The sequence below is a fragment of the Grampus griseus genome, assembly GCF_964374135.1.
Source record: "Grampus griseus genome assembly, chromosome: X".
Classification (NCBI taxonomy): domain Eukaryota; kingdom Metazoa; phylum Chordata; class Mammalia; order Artiodactyla; family Delphinidae; genus Grampus; species Grampus griseus.
Window position 1 is genome coordinate 94,274,687 of NC_138999.1, and position 24,364 is coordinate 94,299,050.

Sequence of the window (24,364 nt, forward strand, 5' to 3'; positions counted from 1 at the left end):
TCACACAGAGAAGTTAAAGTTTAAAGTTCCAATTAACTAAAGCAGGGAAACAATTGCAGGGATGCAGATGCCATCAAAGGAATGATACTGCTCTCTGCAACGACTTCCTTAACTAACTGCAGAAAGTCCCGGGTCATTTCACTCATTCATAGCTAAGTGACGTGGCACCAGGTTTCCTGCGATTAATGGTGATGGTTAGTGGTTGCAATTCTCACTGCCTTGAGGCGTCTATGTCGAGAGATGTAGGGCAGGAGATGTAGTGCAGCAAATGTTTCCTGCATTTACCTTGATCCATTTTTCTCTTGTGGGACAGGTCATTTTGGGAGCCTGTTATGCTTTAATCATAAACTGATTGGCTTAAACATCGATTAAACATTTTTTATTTGGATGTACAAATGTACTACCATAGTAATAGAGTAATCTAGACTCTTTCAGAAGTCTATTTCTGACTTTTTAAGCACAAAACAGCTATTTCTAAGGCTGCTGTCAAGTCAAAAACAACAATTATTTTACTGTCTTCACTTTAACGCCAGTGCCTGATAGATAATTTTCTTCTACGTGCATAGCCTCAAGGATTCGTCAGTCACCAAGCCCTATTTAGTTTCTGTCCAGCCCAAATCTGAAAAAAGCAACACACAGATTCCTTTTTCTCTGTAATAATAATAATAATGCCTTACATTTGCACAGCGCTCTCTCCTCTTCAAAGTGCTTTCACGTCTATTACCTATAGTCTGGAGATTCCATTTCAGGCTGCACCAATTTGTCATCAAGTAGAGATAATAAAGCAGAGAGCTCTGTACAGTCAAATTCCGAGAATAAGAGAGTGTAGCCACTATCTTATTATGGAATATATCCAGCTGTGGCACTACATCTGGAGACCAGCCGGAGGCAAAGGCTAATAATGGGAGCTGCAGGCATCTGAGTTACTCGCCGTACTGGGTGTTAGAGGGTATCTTCTGGCCAAGGAGCTCAAAACCCTTTAACTAGGAAATGGCTTCTAGAGACCTTCAGCAGCTGAACAAAACTGTGCCAGCCAGGCTCACGCCCACAAAATTCAGAAAGGTAGTCCAGGACCAGTGCCTGTCTGTAGCAGATTGGTCAAAGTACCAAAGGCAGCTTTCCTGGTCTCTTGCCCAGCAATTCCCTGAGTGTGGCCCTAGACCAGTTACATCATAGTCACTTAGGAACTGGTTAGAAAGGCCCATCGTAAGGCCCCACAAAATCTAAAGGATTTTGCCCTTTAGAGAGATCAAAGGCTGAGGTTTAATCTGAAAGAATAAACTCTAACTGGGAATTTACAGTCAGCCCATGTGTGGGTTATACACTGATGTGTATATAGTAAAGCCTTCCCAGCACGTTTGCAATTATATTACATGGACCATGGTCACCGCTAGCTTCTACGGCAACTTTGTGCTAATTAGCAAAGGGTGCTTTCCCTCAAGTAAAAAATAATGTGAGAATATTATTTTGCAGCCTGTGGCAGCCCTGTGATGTTGGGCAGCAGCCCCAGCTGTATATATCTGTGCATGTACCACACTCTCGTTGACTCATACATCCTCCAGACACCAGGGAAAACACTCCACTAGCAGCTTCAGTGTTCTGCGTACCACCAAGCCCTGCCTGCCAGGTAAGGCCTCTTTGTCAGGTCCGCTACCTCATTCCAGAACTAGGCTGAGAGGCCAGAATCTCTTTGCTCACTCCTGCACCACTCTCATATACGTTACTGTATGTCTACAATGTGAATAGTACCCTCTTAGAAGTGGTTCCCTTGTGCAGTGCACAGCCTGAATATCAGTACTGGCAGCCCTGACTCTGCCTATAGCCAGTGCCTAATACCTTCTTCCTGGAGTCTGCCCTATTGCAGATATGGGTCCGCTTTCTCTCTTGCTTATTAACTTTTACAAGTAGTTAAGCAGAGCTTTTTTTTCCTCCCAAATCACCAAATTTGAGGGCTTCATATTTAAAGTAATTGAAGCCTGAAGAGATTAAATGACTTGCCCAAGGTCAGAAGGTTAGGTAGTAACAGAACCAAGGTCTTCCATCTCCCACTTTGTTGCTCTTTCCTCCCATGGGCTTTCTTTGGTTTGGGGGATTTGTGTGTGTTTGTTTCAAGATTTAAACAATTCTCATGAACTTTATAAGCAAATGTTTATTAAGTCTGTGTGTATCCTACTTTATGAGTAATGAGGAAAAGGGAGGATATGGGCCGGTTTTATCTTTACCGTGCATGCACTATTTGTTTTGTTTTTTCTTTTAAGAGAAAGAATGATAAAATACTTCACTCATCATTCACTTTTTAATTAAGAGGAAGAAACATCAAACTCTATCCACTAAAGTTTTTAGAAGTAATTTAAAGTCCATCAGTTTTGCACTAAGGCCCTGTTGTATTAACTAAGAGTCAAGAGAATTAAGTTCTAGACCTGGCTTTGCCTCAAATTCAGGGGTGGTCTTAGGGTAGCTACCTCATTGACCTGAGCCTCAGTTTCCTCACTGATAGAGCTGGACGACTTAGATGATTTCTAAGGTCCTTTTCAGCTTTGATGATCCAATTCTGTGATGAGAGAGAAAAGATGGTTGGTGCAAAGGAGAGGAGTGGAGAGAGAGCTATATGGGATATAGAAGGTGGGAAGATAGAAAAAAAGGCTCTGGAAAAGAGAGATGAATGGGGAGGGTATGCGGGGGAGGACAGAAATGAGACAAAGAGCAAAACACAGAAAGAGGTTGAGGGACAGAAGGAGTCAGAGAATGAAAAGGGAGGATCAGTTCAGTTGGTTCTCTCTGAGTGTGTCAGGGTTGCACTACTGCCCACCTCACCCCCTCTCCCCTAGACTGTGGCTATTAGAACAGATCCCGACATGTCCCCATTGCATCGGCCAGTCATTGCTCTTTCCCCAGCAGTCTGCTCAGCCGGCTTTCCTTTTACATCTCACAGAGTATCTCTGAGATAAGGGCTGATTTTCCTGTACAGTTCCGAAGGCTATGCATCTGTGTGTCCCAACGAAGTGTGAATCTGTGTCAGTGTATTACAATGTTATGGCATGTCCTAAAGAAGCCTGTCCTCTGTTATTAGGTATCTGCTACTCCAGGCACATTGTCTGGAACTTCCACACCTTCCAGTAAAAATTCTTATGAAAATTCGGTTTATTCTAAACAGAAACTAGATAATGAATCTTTAAAACATTCCTAATAGAGGGCTGTTTCAGAAGGCACACTGGACCTCTTTCTTTGGTCTGTTGATTCGATTGACTACCGCTCTCTCCTGGAGTCCCCGTTAGCTCTAGCTAGGCAGTTTTCTAGCTTCAACTGTCTTCCTTTACATCCTGCCATCAGCCTAATCTTGACCTCATGGCGTGGTATCATTCTCACTAACACCTTCCTTTTGTGCAGATAAAGTCCTCCTTTGGCCTACACAGTTCAGAAACACCCATGATCTGACTGACCAACAACAGGCATTATGGGAACTAACTCAACTGTCTGCTTCCTTCCAAAGTGAGGAAATATCTGACAAATTCTTAAAGGCCAATTACATACAGATGTTTATTTTCTCCCTTCTTAATTCTACACTATCACCTTCCAGCTCCACCAAATAAAACATACCACAATTAAACACATAAATTCTTCCACAGAATCAGAGATTCATAGCATATCTGGGCCAGAAGAGGCCTTACTCTTAGTTCAGCAATTCTCAACCCTGGCTGCACATATAGGGGAACTTTTAAAAGAAATACCAATGCCTGGGTCCACCCCATACCAAATGAATCAGAGTTACTATGCCTGGGCATAGGTATTTTTTTAAGTTTCCCACAGAGATTCTAATGAACAGCCAAGTTTAAGAATTTAGTTCAACCCCTCAATTTACAGATGAAAAACCAAGAGACTGCCATAGGTATTGAGATTTACTTCAGAATCTTAGAGATGTCAATATATTTGTAAAGCCATCAGCCCCATTCCATTTGACATTCAGAAGATTATCTTGAGATTATCTTGCCTTTGGTCTTTGAGAGAGTAGAACTGTCAATTCCCCAATACCTCAAGTTTACATTTGAATCAAATCTCCTCTTTGATTAAATTAAGTTCAAGGCAAGATCCAGAGGTTTCCTGCTCCAAATTTAAGTCAACACACTTCAGGTACACTGAGAAAATATATGCCACGCTAATCTTGGTGTTTTTATGTAGCTATAAATTATTTATCCAATGAAGGAGAGCATTCACTTGGAAAATCCAATGGTGGACAACCTAAAAACTCATTCTGGCCTGTTTTGGACTTTCTTTGTAGTTACTATTGAAGTTGAGAGTGTTTGCTGCTTTGGGGAGTACCTTCAAACAAAACAAGGAAACCATACTGGGAAGGCCTTACTTAGGAGGGACAGAAAGGCAGTCTAGTTTCCCTTTTACCCCCTGCTTAACTCTTTCCTGCTGAGAAGAAACAGTTCGTCTCTCTAACTGATGCAAGATTTGTTCTGGTTGCCAAATTCCAGTATCTTAGAACAAGGGGTTGGGGGTGGTCTCTTAAAGCTTGAAAGACAGAAATTTAAGTGAAATAAAAAGGATTTCTATTTTAGACATCAGAAGGTAACCTTTTACTGCAAGAGGAAGTACAGGCTGAGGAAAGGAAAGAAATGAATAATTTTTTAAAGATTTCAGTAATATCAGAGAATAACAGGTAAAGGAAGAACAAGCAGTATTTGAAGGGAAGAGCTTGCCCCAAGCCTTACTCTATATAAGCATGTCTCTAGACATCCCATCACAAACAGTTCACTCAGGAAGTCATTTCTTCTATTATTATATCTATGTCTTCTGGAATAAGTGACATGGTTAAGTGTTTGGGCCTCACAAACTTTTTTCTGCATTCATAGTAAATACATGGTGTTGAAAGATCAATGAAGTTGGAAGTAAGTAGATTAGCTGCCGAGGAAAATCATCGTCAAAAATGTCAACCAAACAAGTCTGTAAGGGGATAATGGACAAAAAAACTTATCAAAAGGAAAGACTTACCAAAGGCCTCAATATTTTGGCACAAAGACTAAGTAAGTCCTACGTCACTGTCTCAATTTAAAACCCAAGAAGGCAGCAGATTAGATAGCTGTTGGATATCCTACCTCATAAATTGCTATGTTGGAGTTTTCATAGATAGCTGGAGTTAGACTCCCTGAAGAAAAGGAGAGCCTTGGGTACCTTCCACTTTGGACCTCCGACGTGATCTGGAAGCTTACACTGACACGACTTCCTCTCTGTGAAAGGATTAGAAAAGAAAGTTTATGAACAAAATTATCGTGATTAAGGACAGAGCATTGAGCTATGGTATAGACACTATGCTTACATGGTATTCTTTTTCTTTTTTAATTCCTAATCGAGTAACTCTATGAGTTGAGCTCTATAAACCTGAGATTGATTAATTTTTCCTATCCCCAGCATTTTTTAATGCTAGGATTGGTTCTGTGCTTCACCTCCGTATACCACAATTCACCTCCATATACCACAAAAGAAAGGCAAAGCTTTGCAGATATTTCCATCTCCTAGAGAAGATTAGAGCCATGGATTTTGGGGGACAAGAAAGAACGCCTGTCATAATTTAATTTGGGACCCTCATTTTATAGACAAAAATGAGAAAAAGATGAGAATCTAACATTTTGAAAAAATCAATAGAAAAATTAGGACAGAATCCCACTGTTCTGGCTCTTAGGCCTAGCTCTTTATGTTATACCATCTTGAATGGCATCCTTTTTTGTGCAGGCAAGATTAATGGCAGAAGATATCTCAGAAAGCTATAAGATGGTAGAGAGTGAGAAGATCATCTGCCCATGATTTATAAGTCTGATGTTTAAATAGGCCAAATTTCTTATTCCTTTATTTGTTAATTAGTACACATAAGTCTGATAAGAGAGGGCTAGGAAGTGTACAGTTGAATGACAAAAGGAAGGGTTATCTCCAATCTGTGTTAACTTTTAAAATTGAACATCTTCAACTGAACTTAATATCTTCAACTGAACCAGCAGATGTACTTCATATGAAGAAATAATAAGTCAACAAGTTCCTCATATCCTTCTCCACTTCTCTAAATATACCTTTCTTAAAATTATAGCAATTCAGAGTTAGCAGTTACATTTGGTATTGTCTAGGCCATTCCCCACCACCAACTCCAACACTCTCATTTTACAATGAAGAAACAGAGACCTAGAGAAGGACTTAGGAACTGGAAGAGGAACGTAGATGTTATGTTTCCGGTCTTGTGTTCTTTGTACCACATCATGCTTTGTTTCTCTCTTGCTTGCCAATAAAAATTAATCTTAAGTAGTTTCACACACTCTGCCCTTAACAGTCTTTGATAAACTGAAGATCACCAGTTGATTTAGCCCCGAGTTCAGTTCATTCTACCAAGACAAGACAATCACAAAGCTCCAAGGCAATAGTAAACTATACTTAGCCCCTAATGTGTTGAAGTCCCAACAGCTCAAGATTCAGACAAGGTGGAAAACGACTCTTCACATATCCCTTGCATCAACCTGAACTCTCCTCAACAGAGCAAGGCCAGAGAGGAATCCACTTCCCTTTCATTCTTTATTTTCATATCTCAGCAGGAGCACCTAGATCTGTATATTGAGATATAAACCTCTCCATGAAGGGCAAAGGAGAAAGCAAGAGAATCTGCCAAAATCCACATATATTTGGGCTTCAGCTTCACCTTCTTCTAAAAACTTCCTTTCCTGACCTGACTTCTACTGACCTGCCAATTTTTCTAGACTGAATTAATTTTTTATTCACCAAGAGTTTACACTTTCAGACATTCCATTTGGATGGAATTCTTGCCTTGGCTTCTTGACTGATTAGACACAGCCAGCTGCAAGTTTGTGACTACACAGCAGTTAAGGAAAATATATGCTCCCCTTATCTTCTTCCATAAGAACCCATGATACAAGCCAAGTGCCACAAAGGATCTGGAGGCCAAGGGCTATGTTCTTCTAGGTAATGCCATCCCTTTCCACCTGGGTCAATATAGCAAAGGAAGAAGAAGAAGAAGAAGAAGAAGAAGAAGAAGAAGAAGAAGAAGAAGAAGAGGAAGAAGAAGAGGAAGAAGAAGAGGAAGGAGAAGGAGAAGGAGAAGGAGAAGGAGAAGGAGAAGGAGAAGGAGAAGGAGAAGGAGAAGGAGAAGAAGAAGAAGAAGAAGAAGAAGAAGAAGAAGCAGCCCTGTAAGGCTATCTATCCCTGTTGCTGTTAATTTTTATCACTCATATGGTGAGAAGTGGTGATGACTGTTTTTTTTTTAACTCTCATTATGTCAGAATTTATGCACAAGTAAAAGAAAAGATCTATTATCATGAACAAGATTTTAAAACCTTGGGCACTTTGCTCATCTGAAGGTAGCACTATTCTGCTATTTATGGTGATTTTGTGAGAACTGGTATGAAACCCAAATATATTTTGTGTCTCAGTAGGAAACAGAGAAGGCATAGGTGGAGGAGATTTTATATTTACTGGACTACTGCAAGGCCTATAAAAAGGAGAGGCTAATTCAGTCCAAAATTGAGCTATGTTTATTGTTTGACACTTTAGACCCAAAACATCTAGTTATATTGAATATGACAAATCCAGACAAATTCCACCACTTGAGTTCCAGTGTCCTCTGGTGGCTTCAAAAATACAGACTAACATCAATAAGTTTTGATGGCATAAGGGTAGAATGTAGCTTTCAGCCACAGTGATCATTTTGGCATTCAGCAATACATTTCCAGGAACATGATATCAACCTTACAAAAGGATCTGGTGATTTAAACAAGTAAGAGTTAGGGTTGTAATTGAGACTTAAAGCAAACAGCTGAACTTTTCATTTGATTCCAAATGCACAGGGTATTATCATGTAAATCCATTCTCACCCAGCCAACTAGTTAAAGCATACCTTTTAGTGTCACATTTAGGCAAGTGATCAGTTCTGTCACAGAGATAATTAATTCTCAGATCTGGTATGCTGGTGTAGCAAAAGTAAATAGCACATAAGAACAATGTGAGGTGTGGGAATCCTCTCCCTACGCCGTGCCACCACCATACTAGAATTTGCAAAGACTAATGTCTTTATTTTGACCACATATACTGGGCACAAAGAGGCACAGTCTCCTACTACTAGCTGCATTGGACAAAACTCTTCCCTACACATTTTCTTTTCCAAGCTTTTGTTTGTGCTGTTTTCTCTGCCTAGGAGGCCTATAGGGGTGAGGCAGGTAATATAAATTGATGAATTAAGTTGAGTATTAAGACAATAGAGAGTGATGGGAACTGTGTCAAACTGCAGACACCATTTTTGCAAATTCTTCCCAAAATGGCAACTACTGAAGAGTTTCAGCCAGTTGCCACAATGATGCCCAAAGTTGATAGATCTTTCAACCTATAAAGAACATCCAGAAATCCAGGTTTTTATGTATAATCTCACAATTCCAAAATTCTGGCTATAATTTTTTTAAACCATAAATGTCAGACAAAAGTGGTTACCAGTTTGTGACCTGGGACCTAGACAAATCCTCTCCCGCCTTCTTTAAGACCCAGATTCGGTGCTGGGTCTCTAAGAAGCCTTCCTCCACTGATCTATCTCCTCTTAAGTTCTACCATATTTCTAGTGTCCTTTGTGCAATATGGCATCTACCGACTCGTATGATATGATTTGTCTCTCTGACTTGACTGTAATCTCCATGAAGGCAGGGACTATATGCCATCTCTTACAAAGCCTAGCCCAAGCCCAGGGCATAGTGGCAGGCACTCAGTGAAAATAGCCAATTACGACACAATCACAATCAGAAGAGGACCCCTGGTGACACTTAACTTTCTTTCACTAGTTGATTCATTCACCACTTTTAAGAGCACCTATTACACTATCAGCACCACATCAGGTGCTACGGGCTAACATTAAAACAAAAAAGATGTACCTCCACCATTGAGGAACTAGCAATCACATGTTGAGTCCAAATGTACAAAAAAGGGCTATATGTAGTCAAAGCTACACTATTGCTCAAAGTGCACTGCATCACTTTCTCAAAACTAAGACAGCACTATCCAATAGAAATGTAACATGAGCCACATATGTACTTTTAAGTTTTCTAGTAGTCACATTAAAAAACCTAAAAAGAAACAGGTGAGGTTAATTTTAGTAATATATTTAACCCAATATTATCTAAAGTATTATCATTTTGACACGTCATTAATATATTTTAAAATTTTAATGAGATATTTTACATTTATACTGTCTTCTAAGTCCAACGTGTATTTTACTCTTACAGCACATCTCAGTTCAGGCTAGCTACATGCCAAGTGCCCAATAGTCACTTGTGGCGTGTGGATACCAGCTTGGGCCGTGCAGTAAGAGCAAGGGATGCTCCTTACCTTACTGCCAAAGTGGGGGTTGATAAACGTCACATCCTCCAAAGTCAGTAGAATTCTGTTGGGTCCTTTAATCAACTGGATTTTATTTAGACGACGTCTGAAAGAAGCATACAATCAGAAGGTCACAGGGGGCTGGATGTTTTGCAAACCAGGGGTAAATTTGCCCTATGATAGAAGTTTAAAAATATACAAGATAATTGGGAGAATAACCACACATAGACGTTTACCACAGTATCCACAGCAAAGAGAGAGAACGAGCCTGGTCCTCATAACTTGCAATGTTACAAAGACCAAAAGAGAAAAGTGAAAATGCTATTAAAGAGGTATCAAAAGGGAAAGCGCTGCATGGGGATGGTATCTCAGACTCATAAAACAGTGATTCCACATCAAGGGTACATTCAAAACAACACCTCTGAATACTTTTAAAGAACTCAACAACTTTTCTCATATGCCATAGTATATATTCTGATAATACCAAGGCCAAGAATCATTAATCTCCATTTTATAAATACAAAAAAACACATTAAAGAAACAAAACAAAATTAAGCAAATTATGTGAGATTCCATAGCCTGAGGCAGAGCTGGGACTTGAATCCTTGGTGTCTGGCTGTGGGCCCAGATTTCTGCCCACAGACCACTTGTCTTGCAAAGTTGCATCTGTACGTTGCCAAAGCAACAGGTTGAAAAGTGGAAAAATTCAATCAGTTGGTTGCTTTGTCTACATGATTCCAAACAAGTGGGCTGACTGAGTTTTTTTTCCTTTGACTGAATTGGTCTCTTGTTTAAAGAGTCTTGTCTCACAGTTTAAACCTGATTCTCTCCAAACATGTCCATTAATTTGCGGTGAATGCAATTATTTCTTACAGATCAATTACTAGACACATAGGAGTTTATGATGTCTACCCACACAGCCAGGTGGGTCCTCAGTTGAGCTAACTGAGCAACCTGAGGACCTGAAGGGAACCTTGGATTAGTCCGTGTGGTTGTTTTGTTCTGTTTTGTCTTGGGGGCTCTGATAGCTACAGTTTGGCTTCACTTTTTCCATAACCCCTTAATGGTCACCCTGTGGAATGTATTAAAGCCGACAGCCAGAATGGGGAAAACAACCACTGAATGAAACTGCTTTGTCAAGTTGCTCTAAGAAGTCTACAGTGTCACTGTAGCTTTAAGTACCGGCAACCCAGACAGTTTTTCTCAGTGATTCTACTGATTTGTAAACAAACAATTAATGTGTTTCTAATTGTCTGCCAACAAATATGTCCCTTATCACTGTGGGAGCTGCTTCCCTGCAGAGAAAATTAAAAGAGCCCTGTAGTGAATTCTTGGGTAGAGCACATGAATCTTTTGGCAAAGTAAAGCATCACCCCCTAACTTATCTATTTCATATGTGCAGTGAATTGTCTTAAAACAGGCACACCTGTAAAAATAATCATGCTACAGAATACACTCTAGTAGAAAAAATACTGGACTCTCAATCCAGATTCTGTCATAAATTAGCCAGATTACCTTGGATAAATAATTTAACCTCTTCATGCCCCAGTGTCCTCATCTATCTCGCCAGATAATAGTCCTTGCATTACTCGCTTTATAGAGTTGTTTTGAAAATCAAATGAGATAATATATGTGAAAGTGCTCCGAAAAGCGCGAAGCACTATGAAAGTATAAGAGCTCATTATTTTCATTATCATCATTAGTATTACAGAGCACGGGAGAGCTTTATAGAAAGGCGAGGCAATCTGGTTCAGAGTAGGGAGAAAGGAGGAGTTCAAAGAATCCTTTGTTTTGGGGTGGTTGGGTTCTTTGCACGTCTTTCTTTCTGAAGAAAGAAAAAAACTTAAACAATCAAAACACAGAGAAAAGGAAGGAACAGAGAGCCACTCTCCTGCAAGTAATCACCATCTATTACAGAAACTCATCAGCCGCTCAGCTCTTCTGATTGCAGCCGCGGTGGGCAGCGAGAGGCAGGAAGGCAGCAGAGAGAGGGCACCTTTTGTGCTTTGTTAACTGAAGAACCAAGGACCAAGTGACTCTGGGAAATGATGTGCCTCTCTCCCATCTCTGAGTTTTCTGTGACCACTTGAAGTACCAATTGTCTCACTCATTTTCCTCTCCAATCATTTTCCTCTCCAGTCTTCTTTGCCCTTCAGCCCACAAGATCCAAACAAACCCCCCCCATGACTTCTTTTTCTTTTTTTCCTTCCCTTCCTGAGAATTGCAGGTTAGGCTCACTCTAAGCCCAAAAAACCAGTCCATTCCATGGGAAAGACCAGTGAGATCAGTCATTTGGGGGAGAGTGGGGGGGGACTGACAAACAGCTAAGTGATTCCATTTTCCACCTTGCCATGGCATCTTTTGGCATTGGGGAACCAGAGCCTATTACTCTTCAAATCTCCCTAGAGGGGGAAGATTTTGATTGGAGGGCATTTATTTTCACTAAGTATCTCATGATGTTAATTAAATACTTTATTCTTTGGCAGCAGCTAAAGACATTAAATTTCTGTTCTGAGCAGAGATATGTCACAGTCATAGAAACTGAAAGAAAAACTTCCTTTGAACTACACTATTGTCTTTATCAAGTGTGCTTTAACAATGCATAAGCTACCTACTATTTTGTGTGGCTTTATCAAGTTTCTAATACTGGGGAGATGGATGATAGTGGTTTTTCATAGCGATGCTAACATTCTAACACTAAGAGTAACACCTGTTATAGTTTCAATCCAGGATTTTGCAGACTCATTAGAACATCAGAGCTGGAAGGGCTCTTAAAGATCATCTAATCCAATTCCTTCATTTTACAAATGAGAAAATTCTGGCCAAGAGGGATTTAGTGTCTTGTCCAAATTTACACAGCTACTGGGGCTTCCCTGGTGGCGCAGTGGTTGAGAGTCCGCCTGCCGATGCAGGGGACACTGGTTCGTGCCCCGGTCCAGGAAGATGTCACATGCCGCGAAGCGGCTGGGCCCGTGAGCCATGGCCGCTGAGCCTGCGCGTCCAGAGCCTGTGCTCCGCAACGGGAGAGGCCACAACAGGGAGAGGCCCGCGTACCGCAAAAAAAAAAAAAAAAAAAAAAAAATTTACACAGCTACTTAGTACACTCTAGACATTTTTCTTCTTGGAATTTTCCAAAATAGCTCACTCCGTTCCCTACCAAGTTCTTGTCATATTGTTGTTAGGACCACCCCCAAAGAGATAACAAAGGTGTGGTTCGCAGGGTGGAAAGGGTAAAGTGGGAGGGGTATGGCTGATTTCATTTTTCATTTTTCCCAAATCATCCTAATGTGGGGAGGATCCAACTGTTAAAATGCAAAGATTATAAGAAAGGGATGTCATATTAAGCCATCTTCAGCCATTTATCCCTGATCCTGAATTAGTTCATCAGAGTAGTTGGTCATGTATTAGATGATCTGAGGGAGAAAAACAAGGACTTGATGATGTTGACGATCAGCTAGGATAGTTTTTGTCCAAGGAAGGAGGACAGTAAAAATCTGGACTATGATACCCTGGGCAAAAGAGATTACTGTCAAAGTGAGGATCCTGGGCTCCCAACAATCAGCAGGAGAGTCCCACGTGCTCGGGAAGCAGATGAGATTTACTGTTTCTTGAGCACCTACTGTGAGTCAGGTATTGTTCTAGGTATAATACTCGCTTCAGCTTATTTAATCCCCACTACAGTCCTGTGAATTAATACCATTATTCCTAAATCTTAGATTCTAGCCAAAGTCTGCCTAATTCTTGGAACTTGTTAAAATATCCCAGTCCATACCTACCAGTCCATACCATTTGAGGAAGGAAGTGGTTATAGGAGACTCTGCCAGTGGAAAAGGGAGCACAGCTAGGGAGTAGGCAGGCCCTAAAGTATTAGTTCCCTTATTTCATGATAGTGTTGACAGCCAGATCTACTCACAGGCGACAACACTGACAACACAGCTGAGGAAGTTATTCTTGGCATCATGAAAACACTTCACTCTAAATGGGCCGGTGGGGATGGTAAATCACTACGGAAAAAAGAAAATCAGTGGGTCATGTAATGAGGCAATTGTACTGAAACATGACTTCCCAGAAATCAATATTAACAAGGCTATAATGGGCTTGTGTTTTTACATACAAAAAGAAAAAATGTACCTTATAAAGTAAGCAAATCCATTAATAGATAGCAGGGCTATAAGCAAGGCAAGGCAGACCATCACAGCAAAGGCAGGGTCGATGCCTGCAGAGAGGAAGAGGGAGAATGGCATCAGAAAGAGGCTGTAAATAAAGGGCACCACTGAGTGACTCCTCGTGCTTTCTGGTGACTCTAAAATCAAGCTACACCTACCTAACTTAATTCTATTTTTCTCCAGCACAGTCTGTCTTGTTGACTTTATGGACACAGAAAGCAATTTCACTGTTCTGAAGCAAAACCACTCACCACTCTGCCAATAACAAATCACATGAATTAAGGCTGACCCGGGTGTTTCTTTGGAGAAAAAAAAAGTCCACGAATGGAAAACTTTGAGTACTTTAAGTTGGACAGCAATAGAGTTCTTGAGAATAAATATATTATCTCATCTGCAAAGGGTATTATGTTGGCTTCATAAAATAAAAGACCTTTTTAATTCACCTGAGCCCATAGACCTTGTGAGTTATAGACGAAAAACGTAACACTTGTCCTTCAAGGGTAAGTCTGTTTTTGATAATTAGTGTTTTCACTAGGATGTAAATTGTCCTCTGTAAAATCTAAGTATTTGGATAGATTACTAAGATTTCAGAGGGAAATATATGATGAGGCAAGTAAAGAGATAGCTGGGTATGTCATGCTAAAACAAAATAGAAGTTGAAGTCTATTTCAAATAGATGCATTTGGTTTTAGAAGGGTGTGGGGTACACTTGCATAGGAATAGTATAGATCCTTCCAAATTTCCCCTCTGGCTCTCAGAGATTGGATGGAGTTTCCCCTCTTCCACAAACTAGAGGAGTTCCATCAGTCAATCAAATGCAAGTATTCATGGGATGCCAACTGTGTTGGGTGGTTGGAGGGTATAAGAATTATTAGCTCTGGTCCCTGCCCTCAAGGAGCAGTCCATTTGGGAGGAAGAGACACAATCAATACACAAGAAACAACTGAAAAGCAATTTTGTGCTAAGCTGTGAGGTACAGACTTTTAGTTCAACGGGAGTTCAGAGAGGAGAGGGTGGAAAATGGTATTTCTGTGGTGGAACCTGATTGAAAGGATTTGGATACATCAAGGGAAGGACAGGTCAATTTTCTAGCAGGGGGAACAGTCACAGATCACAGCCTACAAAAGACCAAGAAAAAGCATCATGCCTTCCTCTTATTAGAAAAACCTCTTTGGGAGTGGGATCCTTTTAAAAACAGGTAGGGGGGGGCTTTTAAATTGTGGATGGTTATTTAAGGCTGCAAAGTACCTATCATTGTCCTTATTATTTAAAATTAACTATGTAGAGTGCCAAGATGTTTATGTCACCTAAATGCAAATGACTGATTCTATGAGTGTCCCAATATTAAAATATGCCTTCTCCTAAAGAGGTTCCCTGTAACCCAAGCTGAGCCAAACTGACTACCATTGATTTTCCATTCCTTACCTCCTTGGCAGATCTTCCCTTCTGCGAACCAGCATTTTGCATCTGCTTGAGGGGGCCTGCCACCAGGGAAGTGAATTGGGGTCTCTCTGAATCGTAGGAGTTCTGTTTCCATGTCCACAGTGTAAGTACTGTGGAGTTCCCATTCTTTCCAGTTGGTGTCCAGGATTACATATTCTGAAATTCCATTTCCATTTGAATCTGTCCTTATCAACTGGTTGAATCCATAGAACTGCATGTTTCTGGAATGCTGAACCAGGCTGGCAGCGCTAGCCCGTCCATTTTCTTTCACAGCATTATTCATGGCTTGTGCAATAAAGTAAATTGAATTGTAGATGGTTCCAAACAACGGTGAAACCTATTTTTAAAAATTACAATTATCTTGAGCCCTAGTCACCCTAGAGCAATCTCAGAGTGTATTCCAAGCCTGTGTTCATTATTAAGGGCTGCACGTCTGAGTGGAGGTGAGCTATGAAGACCCAGAAGAAAAAAAAAAAACAATTGTTTCTCAGGACTTGCTTGGTTTCTCCCCTGAATTTTTTGTTTTTCTCCCCCAGGCCTTCACATCTTTAAATATATCAAATATGACAATTTTATGAGCAAACCAAGTCATACACAATATATTTTTATGCTCCTAAGCTAAGATAGTGATTTAGTTATAAAGGGCATTAAAAAAATAAGTATGAAATAGACAAGAGGCACGCAAAGGAAATTGACCAGGTTAATTACTAGTGCATTATACACGGTAAAATCTTTTTTTAGACAAGAGGCATGCAAAGGAAATTGACCAGGTTAATTACTAGCGCATTACGCACGGTAAAATCTTTTTTTTTTTTTTTTTTTTTTTTGCGCGGTACGCAGGCCTCTCACTGTGGTGGCCTCTCCCGTTGCGGAGCAACAGGCTCCGGATGCACAGGCTCAGCGTCCATGGCTCACGGGCCCAGCCGCTCCGCGGCATGTGGGATCTTCCCGGACCGGGACACGAACATGTGCCCCCTGCATCACCAGGCGGACTCTCAACCACTGCGCCACCAGGGAAACCCAGTAAAATTGTTTGGTTGGCACTACTAGAGTGGTAGGTGTATGTGGTAAGACTATAAATAATGTGTCTCTACAGTCCAGGTCTGTGTCCCGACTTAGTTCAAAATGGCTATTCTCGGGCTTCACTGGGGGCGCAGTGGTTGAGAGTCCGCCTGCCGATGCAGGGGACACGGGTTCGTGCCCCGGTCCGGGAAGAACCCACGTGCCGCGGAGCGGCTGGGTCCGTGAGCCGTGGCCGCTGAGCCTGTGCGTCCGGATCCTGTGCTCCGCAACGGGAGAGGCCACAACAGTGGGAGGCCGGCGTACCGCAAAAAAAAAAGGCTATTCTCCTAGACACGTGCTCCCCAGAGAAAGTGAACACTAGAATACAGTTTTAAACATATACCCCAACTTATACACATGCAGACATGCACACTGACACACACACCCACAAATACAGAGCCAAATGTTGTATATAGAGAGAGCAGGTTTTAATCAAGAAATCCCATATCCTATTGCTGTGCAAAGTGGCAAAGCTTTGGTGAGAAGCCACTGTAAAGCAACAAGGCTGCTACCATGTACAGCATGACTCTTCCTCTCATATAAATATGGTAAAAGCAACAGCATTTGTGTCCTGTGTCTGATACCCTGCTCATTAACCTGGTAAGTTTATTTTTGGAACAAACCTTGTATTCTTTTTCCAAAAAGGTGGGGAAGAAGAGCAAATGATCCCTCCGTGCTTCCTCCCACACTGGCCATGGCTTCGTGGCTTTTCACATTTCACTTCTAGGATGGAGTTCAAGAAAGCTATGGTGATGCCATTTTACTGAGCTTCAGGGAAAGCTGATACTTGCTACTTTGGTTTCATAAGGTCTAGAAAGCTATCCTCCTGTAACAATCTGCATCTGAATAAAAGGGTTTAAAATTGAGTGAATCATTTTTGTGTTAGAAATACAAGTCAAGATGCAGAGTGGTGTAGCAGCTAGCAAGACACTGCCATGCCTTGTAAATGTAGAGCAGAGGGTTTTCAACCCTGGCTGCACATTACCTGAGGAATGTCAAAAATACTAACGCCAAACACAACCCAGCCAACAAAATGAGACACTTTAGGTTAGGAACCCAGTAATCAGTATTATGAAAAGCTCCCCAGGGATTCTAATATTCATACAGGGTTCAAGACCAACAGTATAGAAGAAGACACACTGGCCTGAGGTCTTTTCCTAATGCCAGTATGTTGGGCGAGTTACTTATTCCCTCTCTCTGGACTTCAGTTTCTTCCTCTCTAAAATGAGGATATAGAATCATGAATGTCTAAACCTTGGGAGTCATCTGGTCTAGCGATCTTACTTCCTAGATATGAAAGAGAGACCCAAAGAAGTTAAGTGATTTGTCAAGGTCGATTAGCAAACACTTAGTCCTGTCCAAAATAGTCATAAGATTTTGGTCCATGCCAAAATGTCCTTGAGATTTGGTCATATTTAGTCCTATCCAAAATGTCCATAAGACATTTGGTCCACACCAAAACGTCCTGGAAATTTGGTCCTACCCAAAATGTCCATGAGCATATTTGGTCCATGCCAAATGGTTTTGGAGAGGATCAAATATCAAGGACCTTTTGGCATGGACCAAATGTCTTATGGACCAAATGTTGATGGAAGTTTTGGTCAAGACCAAATATCAAGGACTTTTTGGTGTGGACCAAATGTCTTATGGATATTTGGGACAGGATCAGATGTCCTGCAGTGGTCATGGTCACTCACCTAGGCATAAAATCAGGACTAGAACCCAAGTCTCTTGGTTCTTAGTTTATTTTAGCATTCTTGGTTGAAATAGATGTTCTCTGTGGTCTCTTCTAGTTCTAAACTCCTGTGAAACTTCCCAAATCTTGATCTAGTCCAGGGAGCAAGTTTAGCTTGCAGACTTTTTTGTTTGGTTTGTTTATAGTTTCTTCTTAATTTCTCTGATCTTTTAACATTGGCGTGCCGCACAGCTCAGTCCTTGGTCCTCCTCTCTATCTACACTCACTCCCTTGGTGATCTCGTCTGCTCTCATGGCTTTAAATACCACTCTATGCCATAAATGTCAGGTTTACACTTCCAGTTATGACCTGTTTCCTAAATTCCAGTCATATAGTCAACTGCTTACTTGGTATCTCTACTTAAATATTAAGTTTCAGTGTACCCAGAATCAAACTCCTGATCTTTACCCCAAATCTTCGTGCTCCATTTATGAGTTTTTCCCATTTTTGTTAAAAGCTACTCCATTCTTCCAGTTGTTCAGGCCAAAGACCTTGCCCCAGTAATAGAGCATCTAATAGCAGAGCAGAAATCAACATCTCAGTCTCCTGAGTTCTATTCCAATGATCTCCCTTCACCACCCTGCTTTAACACACACTATAGATATAGGCATGGTGAATGGATGACATGTGCTGCCACCATGGCATCCACACTTAGTTGCCTAGCACACACTGAGGTCCCTTCAGGGGTTTTTACTAACTCCCCTTCCTGACGTTCTCAGATGATCCATTTAATTGTATTTAGGATTGCTGCAAGAGTCTGCCTGTTTACTGGGGCTTTGGTAGGTTATGACGATAAGTGAAGGCTGGAAGGTAGAGTATAAAATCAATACTAGTAAAACAAATGAGTAAAAAACCACAGGGCAGCAAGACCCTGAGAGCAGGGAGAATGCTAGTATTCTGTTTTGAAAGGCACAGAGCCTTCTGGGAAAGGGACTGCATCTAACCTACAACGAAAAGCAAAGATTAAAACGCTTAAAAACATCATCGTCACCTCTGAGCTGACCCATCGCACAGAGTTTTCAGCTGGCCAGCCTATGCTGCCCTTGGTGCTCTCGGATTGACCCCTGCTAGAGCTGACTGACAGCAACTCCCCAAGATGAATGAAACCTGAAGCTTGTTCTTCAGGATTCTCCAGCCTCCACCACATACCACACACATACACACACATGCACGTGTACACACACATGCGTGCACGCACGCGCACAGAGCCACAGAAGTATGGTAGGGGGACTTGAAGCTAGGAAAGAACATAGCTGTAGCAACAGCACTTGGTTGCAAAAGAGGGGCTGTCACTATGCCCCACTCTTGCTGTGAGGCCTTAGATTTGTGTTCTAGCTGGTTTGTGTTGCCATGTTACCTGCTGTGCCTTTCAGCAATGGTAATTGCCCCTTCCCATAAGCCAAAGGCATACTCTGTTAGCGTTGGTAACAAAAGCTCTATAGTTGCAACTGCTGCAAATAATGAGAAAAAGAGATAGAGGATTGGACAAGGAAAGTAAGGACCCTCTTTACAACCTTCTGTCTTGGTTTCTGACTAGGTTCTAAAGAAGCAAGACAGGATTGGCAAGACCTTCTGTCGGGCAGATGGCCTTGTTATATCACAGGCCAGAATGGTGAAACCACTGATGACTCAGTCTATTGGTTTGGAGTGCTGTATAGACCTGAGCCTGAATGAACGAATGAATTGTGAATAAATGAATGATAATTGAAACTTATCTTTCATTATTATTCAGTGACTTTAGCTAGCTCTACCCTAGGCATTTTTGGAGCTTGTATCCAAGAGAACAAGGTCTGGGTCAGGAGCAGTGATATTTGAATTTGTTCAGTTTAATGGTTCATGGTGTCATCAAGTTGACTATCATCAGTTCAGATTTACTGTGCTTAAAGGACACAAAACGGATTTCCAAAGAACTTTGTCCTTGGAAGTGTACATTAAAACACCTGGCTTGGAAAACACCACTTGAAGGACAAAATGGCAACATCACCTTTGAACAAAAAGCCAGGTGCCTACAGAGACCAAGAAGCCAAGGGGTAATTGAATTCTTGTTATTAAAGGTGGTACCTCCAATAATGCATGATCTCAACCCTTGGACTTAGCCAAAAAATGTCTAATAGCCTAATCTGTTTGATATGATGATACTCATGAAGATAACACTCTTATTTTACATAGAATGCAGTACAAAGACAATTGTAGCCACTGTGAGCTGCAGGCAAGCTTTTCTGACAACCTGTCTAGTGGGCCCCATCCTGGAATGTTCCAGTCCTAATCACATCGCCTTCGGCCTAGCATCCCCCTGCCAAGCACCCATATTTATGGTAATGGAAAACAATAGGTGTAGGAGCTTAAGGTCCCCCAGGCTGGCTGAGAAATCCAGAGGATTTCTTTTGCTTAGCCAAATAAGGCCACATTTGGAAAAAATATCCAAAATGTGTGTTCTAGCAATATGCATTTGTAGCCAATAGAATTTCATTGAAAACAAGCATTGGGAATACAATGAAAGAGAAGAATGCAGGAACTAAAATCTTATTTCAGAAGTCTTTTTGTGCCAACATATAAAGGTACAAAGTGATAATCCTTGCCCAATCATGCTGAGACCAAATTAGGAAATTTTTCACTGATGTCCCACCCCCACAATCTCTCCATTCTGATCTATTTTTCTCTTTTCACAGGTGCTCATAAAGCCCTGTCACCTCCTATATCAGAGGAAAACAATCCATTCAAATCAAATACCCATTCAAATCAAAGTATTAGTCACTTAGCAATGTTACATTGAGTAAAGCACTAGACATGGGACATGATGTAATTTTTTTTAAAGGCTAATGTGTGGTTAAATGGTCAGGTTGTATTACTTCAGGTAGTAGACTTAGGTTGGAATCCCAGCTCTGCCACTTGCCAGCTGTATGACCTTGGACAAGTTACCTTGAGCCTCAGTTTCATCATCCATAAAATGGAGTTGATAATACCTAATTTGTAGGCTTGGTCTGAGGATTCAATGGAATCATTTACGTAAACTACCTGGTGCAGAATAATCACTGACTACATGATAGCTGCTATTGTTTGCATTTAAGAAGAGGAACACAGGGCTCTGGTAATATCATCATGGAAGTTAGTGTTCAAGACCCTTGTCTCAGTCGTGAATTTGTCACAAATATGTAATAGAGTGCCAGTTTTGGACCCAGTGTCCTTAGCACCCTGAAATGGTAAAACTGTTCCCCTTCACTGGAGGAAAGATCTTGCTTCTATTTTGTTTTCCATTATATCACCAGCAGAGTGCCAAGGCCATCATAATAATAAAAATAACAATATTAACAATAATAATGAAAAACATTTATTGAGGAATCATTAGGTGCCAGGCAAGCTCTTTATGTGTATTAACTTATTTAATCCTCACAACAACTCTATGAGGTAGGTACTATTATTATTCCCAATCTAAAAATAATGAAAAGAAGATACAGAGAGCTTAAGTAAGTTTACAGCAGTCTGCCTTCAGAGCCCATGCTCTTAACTACCATGTTATATCTGAGCTTAATAAATAAATGCTAAGTTAATTCATGGACTGTCATTAAACCCACCAATAAAAGAATATCATATATACCTTTTGTAACTTCTTTTTTTCCTTTCATGACTTCCCGATTAATGATAGCAAAATCAAGACTTTTTTCCTTCACTCTCTTCCTCCTCTCAAACATCACTCCCAAACAACAAGGAGAACAAGAAACAGAAACAATAAACCACCATATTTAATGGCACTAGAAGACAAGTATAATCTTGACCACAGAATATGAAGATAGAAGGCTGCTACAGGAGTGGTAACTGATTTAGCAGAGTGGAGGGTGATTAAATCTAAGTATCTGAAGAGGGGAATATTGGTAAGCAGCAAGCAGATTTTCTCCCTGTGAATCCTGGAAAGACTTAGGAATTAGAGGCACTATGTACAGAAGTGGAGGTTAGGCAGAGCACGAAAGAGGGATGGCTTTGGATGTCTGTGTAAGGAGCAGTTAGACTTCTGCCATCCCACTTGTACTAAGGAGAACCAGATCTCTGCAGGAAACAGGTTAAACTGATTCAGAGCAGCTCTAGAGCTAGGACACTTGACCCAAATGACAGTGAGAGTGAGGTGGGCCATAAAAAAAGAGCGATGAAGTTAAAGTCTTCATACTTAATGATGAGAATCCCAGTCTACTTCCCCCAACATGGCTCCTAGAATAGTGACAACCAGGATTACAACTCCCAGGAAGGAGGTTGAAACATTCTTCTCTGAAGAAAGTGACTGGCTCAAGAGGCAAGATCTACAGGTATTGGGGGAAAAAAAAATACAACAGCTGGCAAGCCAATTGCACTATACTAAAGCCTACAGGTCAACATAACCACCATGTACATACACTTTCAAATTCTCCTTTTAAAGCTTCACTCTTAAAAACATACAGATAGTCAGGATCATCAGACATTTAAGGAAAGCTTCCAAGATTAAATAGAAAGACCAAAACAAAGAAGCATGAAAAATTAGGAACTGAGGGAAACACAAAGAGCAGAAGAAAACTTCAAAGAAATTATAATGAATATCTTCAGAGAAATATGAGAAAATACCATATTCAAAAACAGGATGCTATAAAAATAGAATAATCAAACAACTAGAATCAATTATTGAACTTAAAAATATGATAGCAACAAAATTTTTTTAATCAGTAAAAGAGTCAGAACACAAACTTGAGGAATTCTTCAAGGAAGAAAAGCTTAAAACAAAGATATGGGTGATACAAGAGAACTAATAATACAATTAAAAAATCAACCCAGGCAATCTTCTATCCAACTAATAATATTTTCAGAAAGAGCAAAGACAATGTTGTTGAGGAAATTATCAAAAAAAATAACATAAGAAAATTTTCTAGGCAGAATGAGCTTCTAGATTGAAAGGTCCCACCAAATACACAGCATAATACATGTCAAAGACCCAAACATAATCATGAAATTTCATTACTTCAGGAATAAAGAGTTAACCTTAAAAGTTTCCAAGGGAGATAAGGAGGAGTGAAAACAGGTTGCTTCAAAGGATCAGGAATAAGAATGATATTGGAGTTCTCAACACCTACGGTGGAAATAAGAAGACAATGTGCCATGTCTTCAAAGTGCTAATAGAAAATAATTTTTAACCTAGATTTATATATTTAATCAAACTATCAATCAATAATGAAGCTAGAATAAAGACTCTCAGTGCAAAATTTCAAAAGTTTACCTCCTGTATACCTTTTTCAGAAGCTACTAAAGGATGCGCTCAACGAAAATGAGAGAGTAAACAAGAAAATGGGAGTCATGAGAGTCATGAATAGTGAATCCGGCACAGAAGAAAGAGAAAGCGAATTTCCAGGGTGATGAAAAGAGAGATCCTACCATAACAGCTGTACAGCAGCCTTAGGGAACAACAAGTTTAGATTGGAATAGGAGGACAGAGAGCCTCAGGAAAAACAAATGAAATTGATAAGGGATTTAACAGATTTTACTGTGTATAAAATTGTTTTCATGTTTTTGTTTTTTGTGGTTTTTTTTGCGGTACGCGGGCCTCTCACTGTTGTGGCCTCTCCTGTTGCGGAGCACAGGCTCTGGACGCGCAGGCTCAGCGGCCATGGCTCACGGGCCCAGCCGCTCCACGGCATGTGGGATCTTCCCGGACCAGGGCACGAACCCGTGTCCCCTGCATCGGCAGGCGGACTCTCAACCACTGCGCCACCAGGGAAGCCCTAGTTTTTTGTTTTTTATAATTTTTGAATGGGCAAGTATATAAACTAAAAGAGGATGCAAACCACTTCTATAAGCAATATAGCCTATATATAGAAATTTCAATTCCACTGGAAGTTATTGGGCAAGGGAGAAATATAGCCATCTTTCTCATACATTTGTTTACTCATTTACAATCTCTCTTTCATTAGAATTTAAGCCCCATAAGAGCAGGAACAAGTGATATGCTAGTAAATGTTGGCAACAGCTCTATGAAAAGGGAAAAAAACTCTTATTTGTAGCATTTACCAATTTCTGTGGTGTTAATACTCTCAATGCCTGATTCAAGCTACCAACATGATGCCACTGAACACAGTGTTTGGCAAAGAGGCACACAATTAGCTTTTATGAACTGGCTCCAACACACTACTGACAAAAATCCTGTCTTGTTTACTGTTCTATCTGAAGTTCAGCATAGTACATGGCACATGGCAGGTGCTTAATAAATAGCTGTTGATCTGTTGACTGAATAGGAAAAAACAACAGGAGCCAAGGGATAAGCAAACATTGAGCTACATAATTTGATCTGAGAAAATACCATTTGGAATTCTGAAAGTGAGATAATTTTGAAAGCTGGAACTATTGAGCGATTCTGTGCCAGTAATCATAGAACTTCAAGAGAGCAGGAAGTTGAGGTCAGACTGTAACTTAGATGCTAGGTCACCATCAACCAATAAGGTCATCCTGGCCCCAAAAAGAAAAGGTGGAAAGGAAGTAGCTATAAGCCAGGCACTCTGCTAGTCACTTCACACGTATTACTTTGTTTAATCTTCACAATAATCCTAGAAGCTGTAGATCACTAACCCACTTTACAGATGGTAAAATTGAG

General features: G+C 40.6%; 1 protein-coding gene across 1 annotated transcript in view; it reads right to left on the reverse strand.

Moving 5' to 3' along the window:
- Positions 1-24,364, reverse strand: part of GUCY2F (guanylate cyclase 2F, retinal) — a gene marked incomplete at both ends in the record, with an annotated part of 87,041 nt that overhangs the window by 42,246 nt on the left and 20,431 nt on the right. Inside the window, 4 exons of the mRNA XM_082646880.1 lie at positions 5,100-5,231; positions 9,367-9,463; positions 13,489-13,573; positions 14,949-15,303. Coding sequence (XP_082503006.1) covers positions 5,100-5,231; positions 9,367-9,463; positions 13,489-13,573; positions 14,949-15,303 — 669 coding nt within the window. The remainder of the gene's footprint in view (positions 1-5,099; positions 5,232-9,366; positions 9,464-13,488; positions 13,574-14,948; positions 15,304-24,364) is intronic.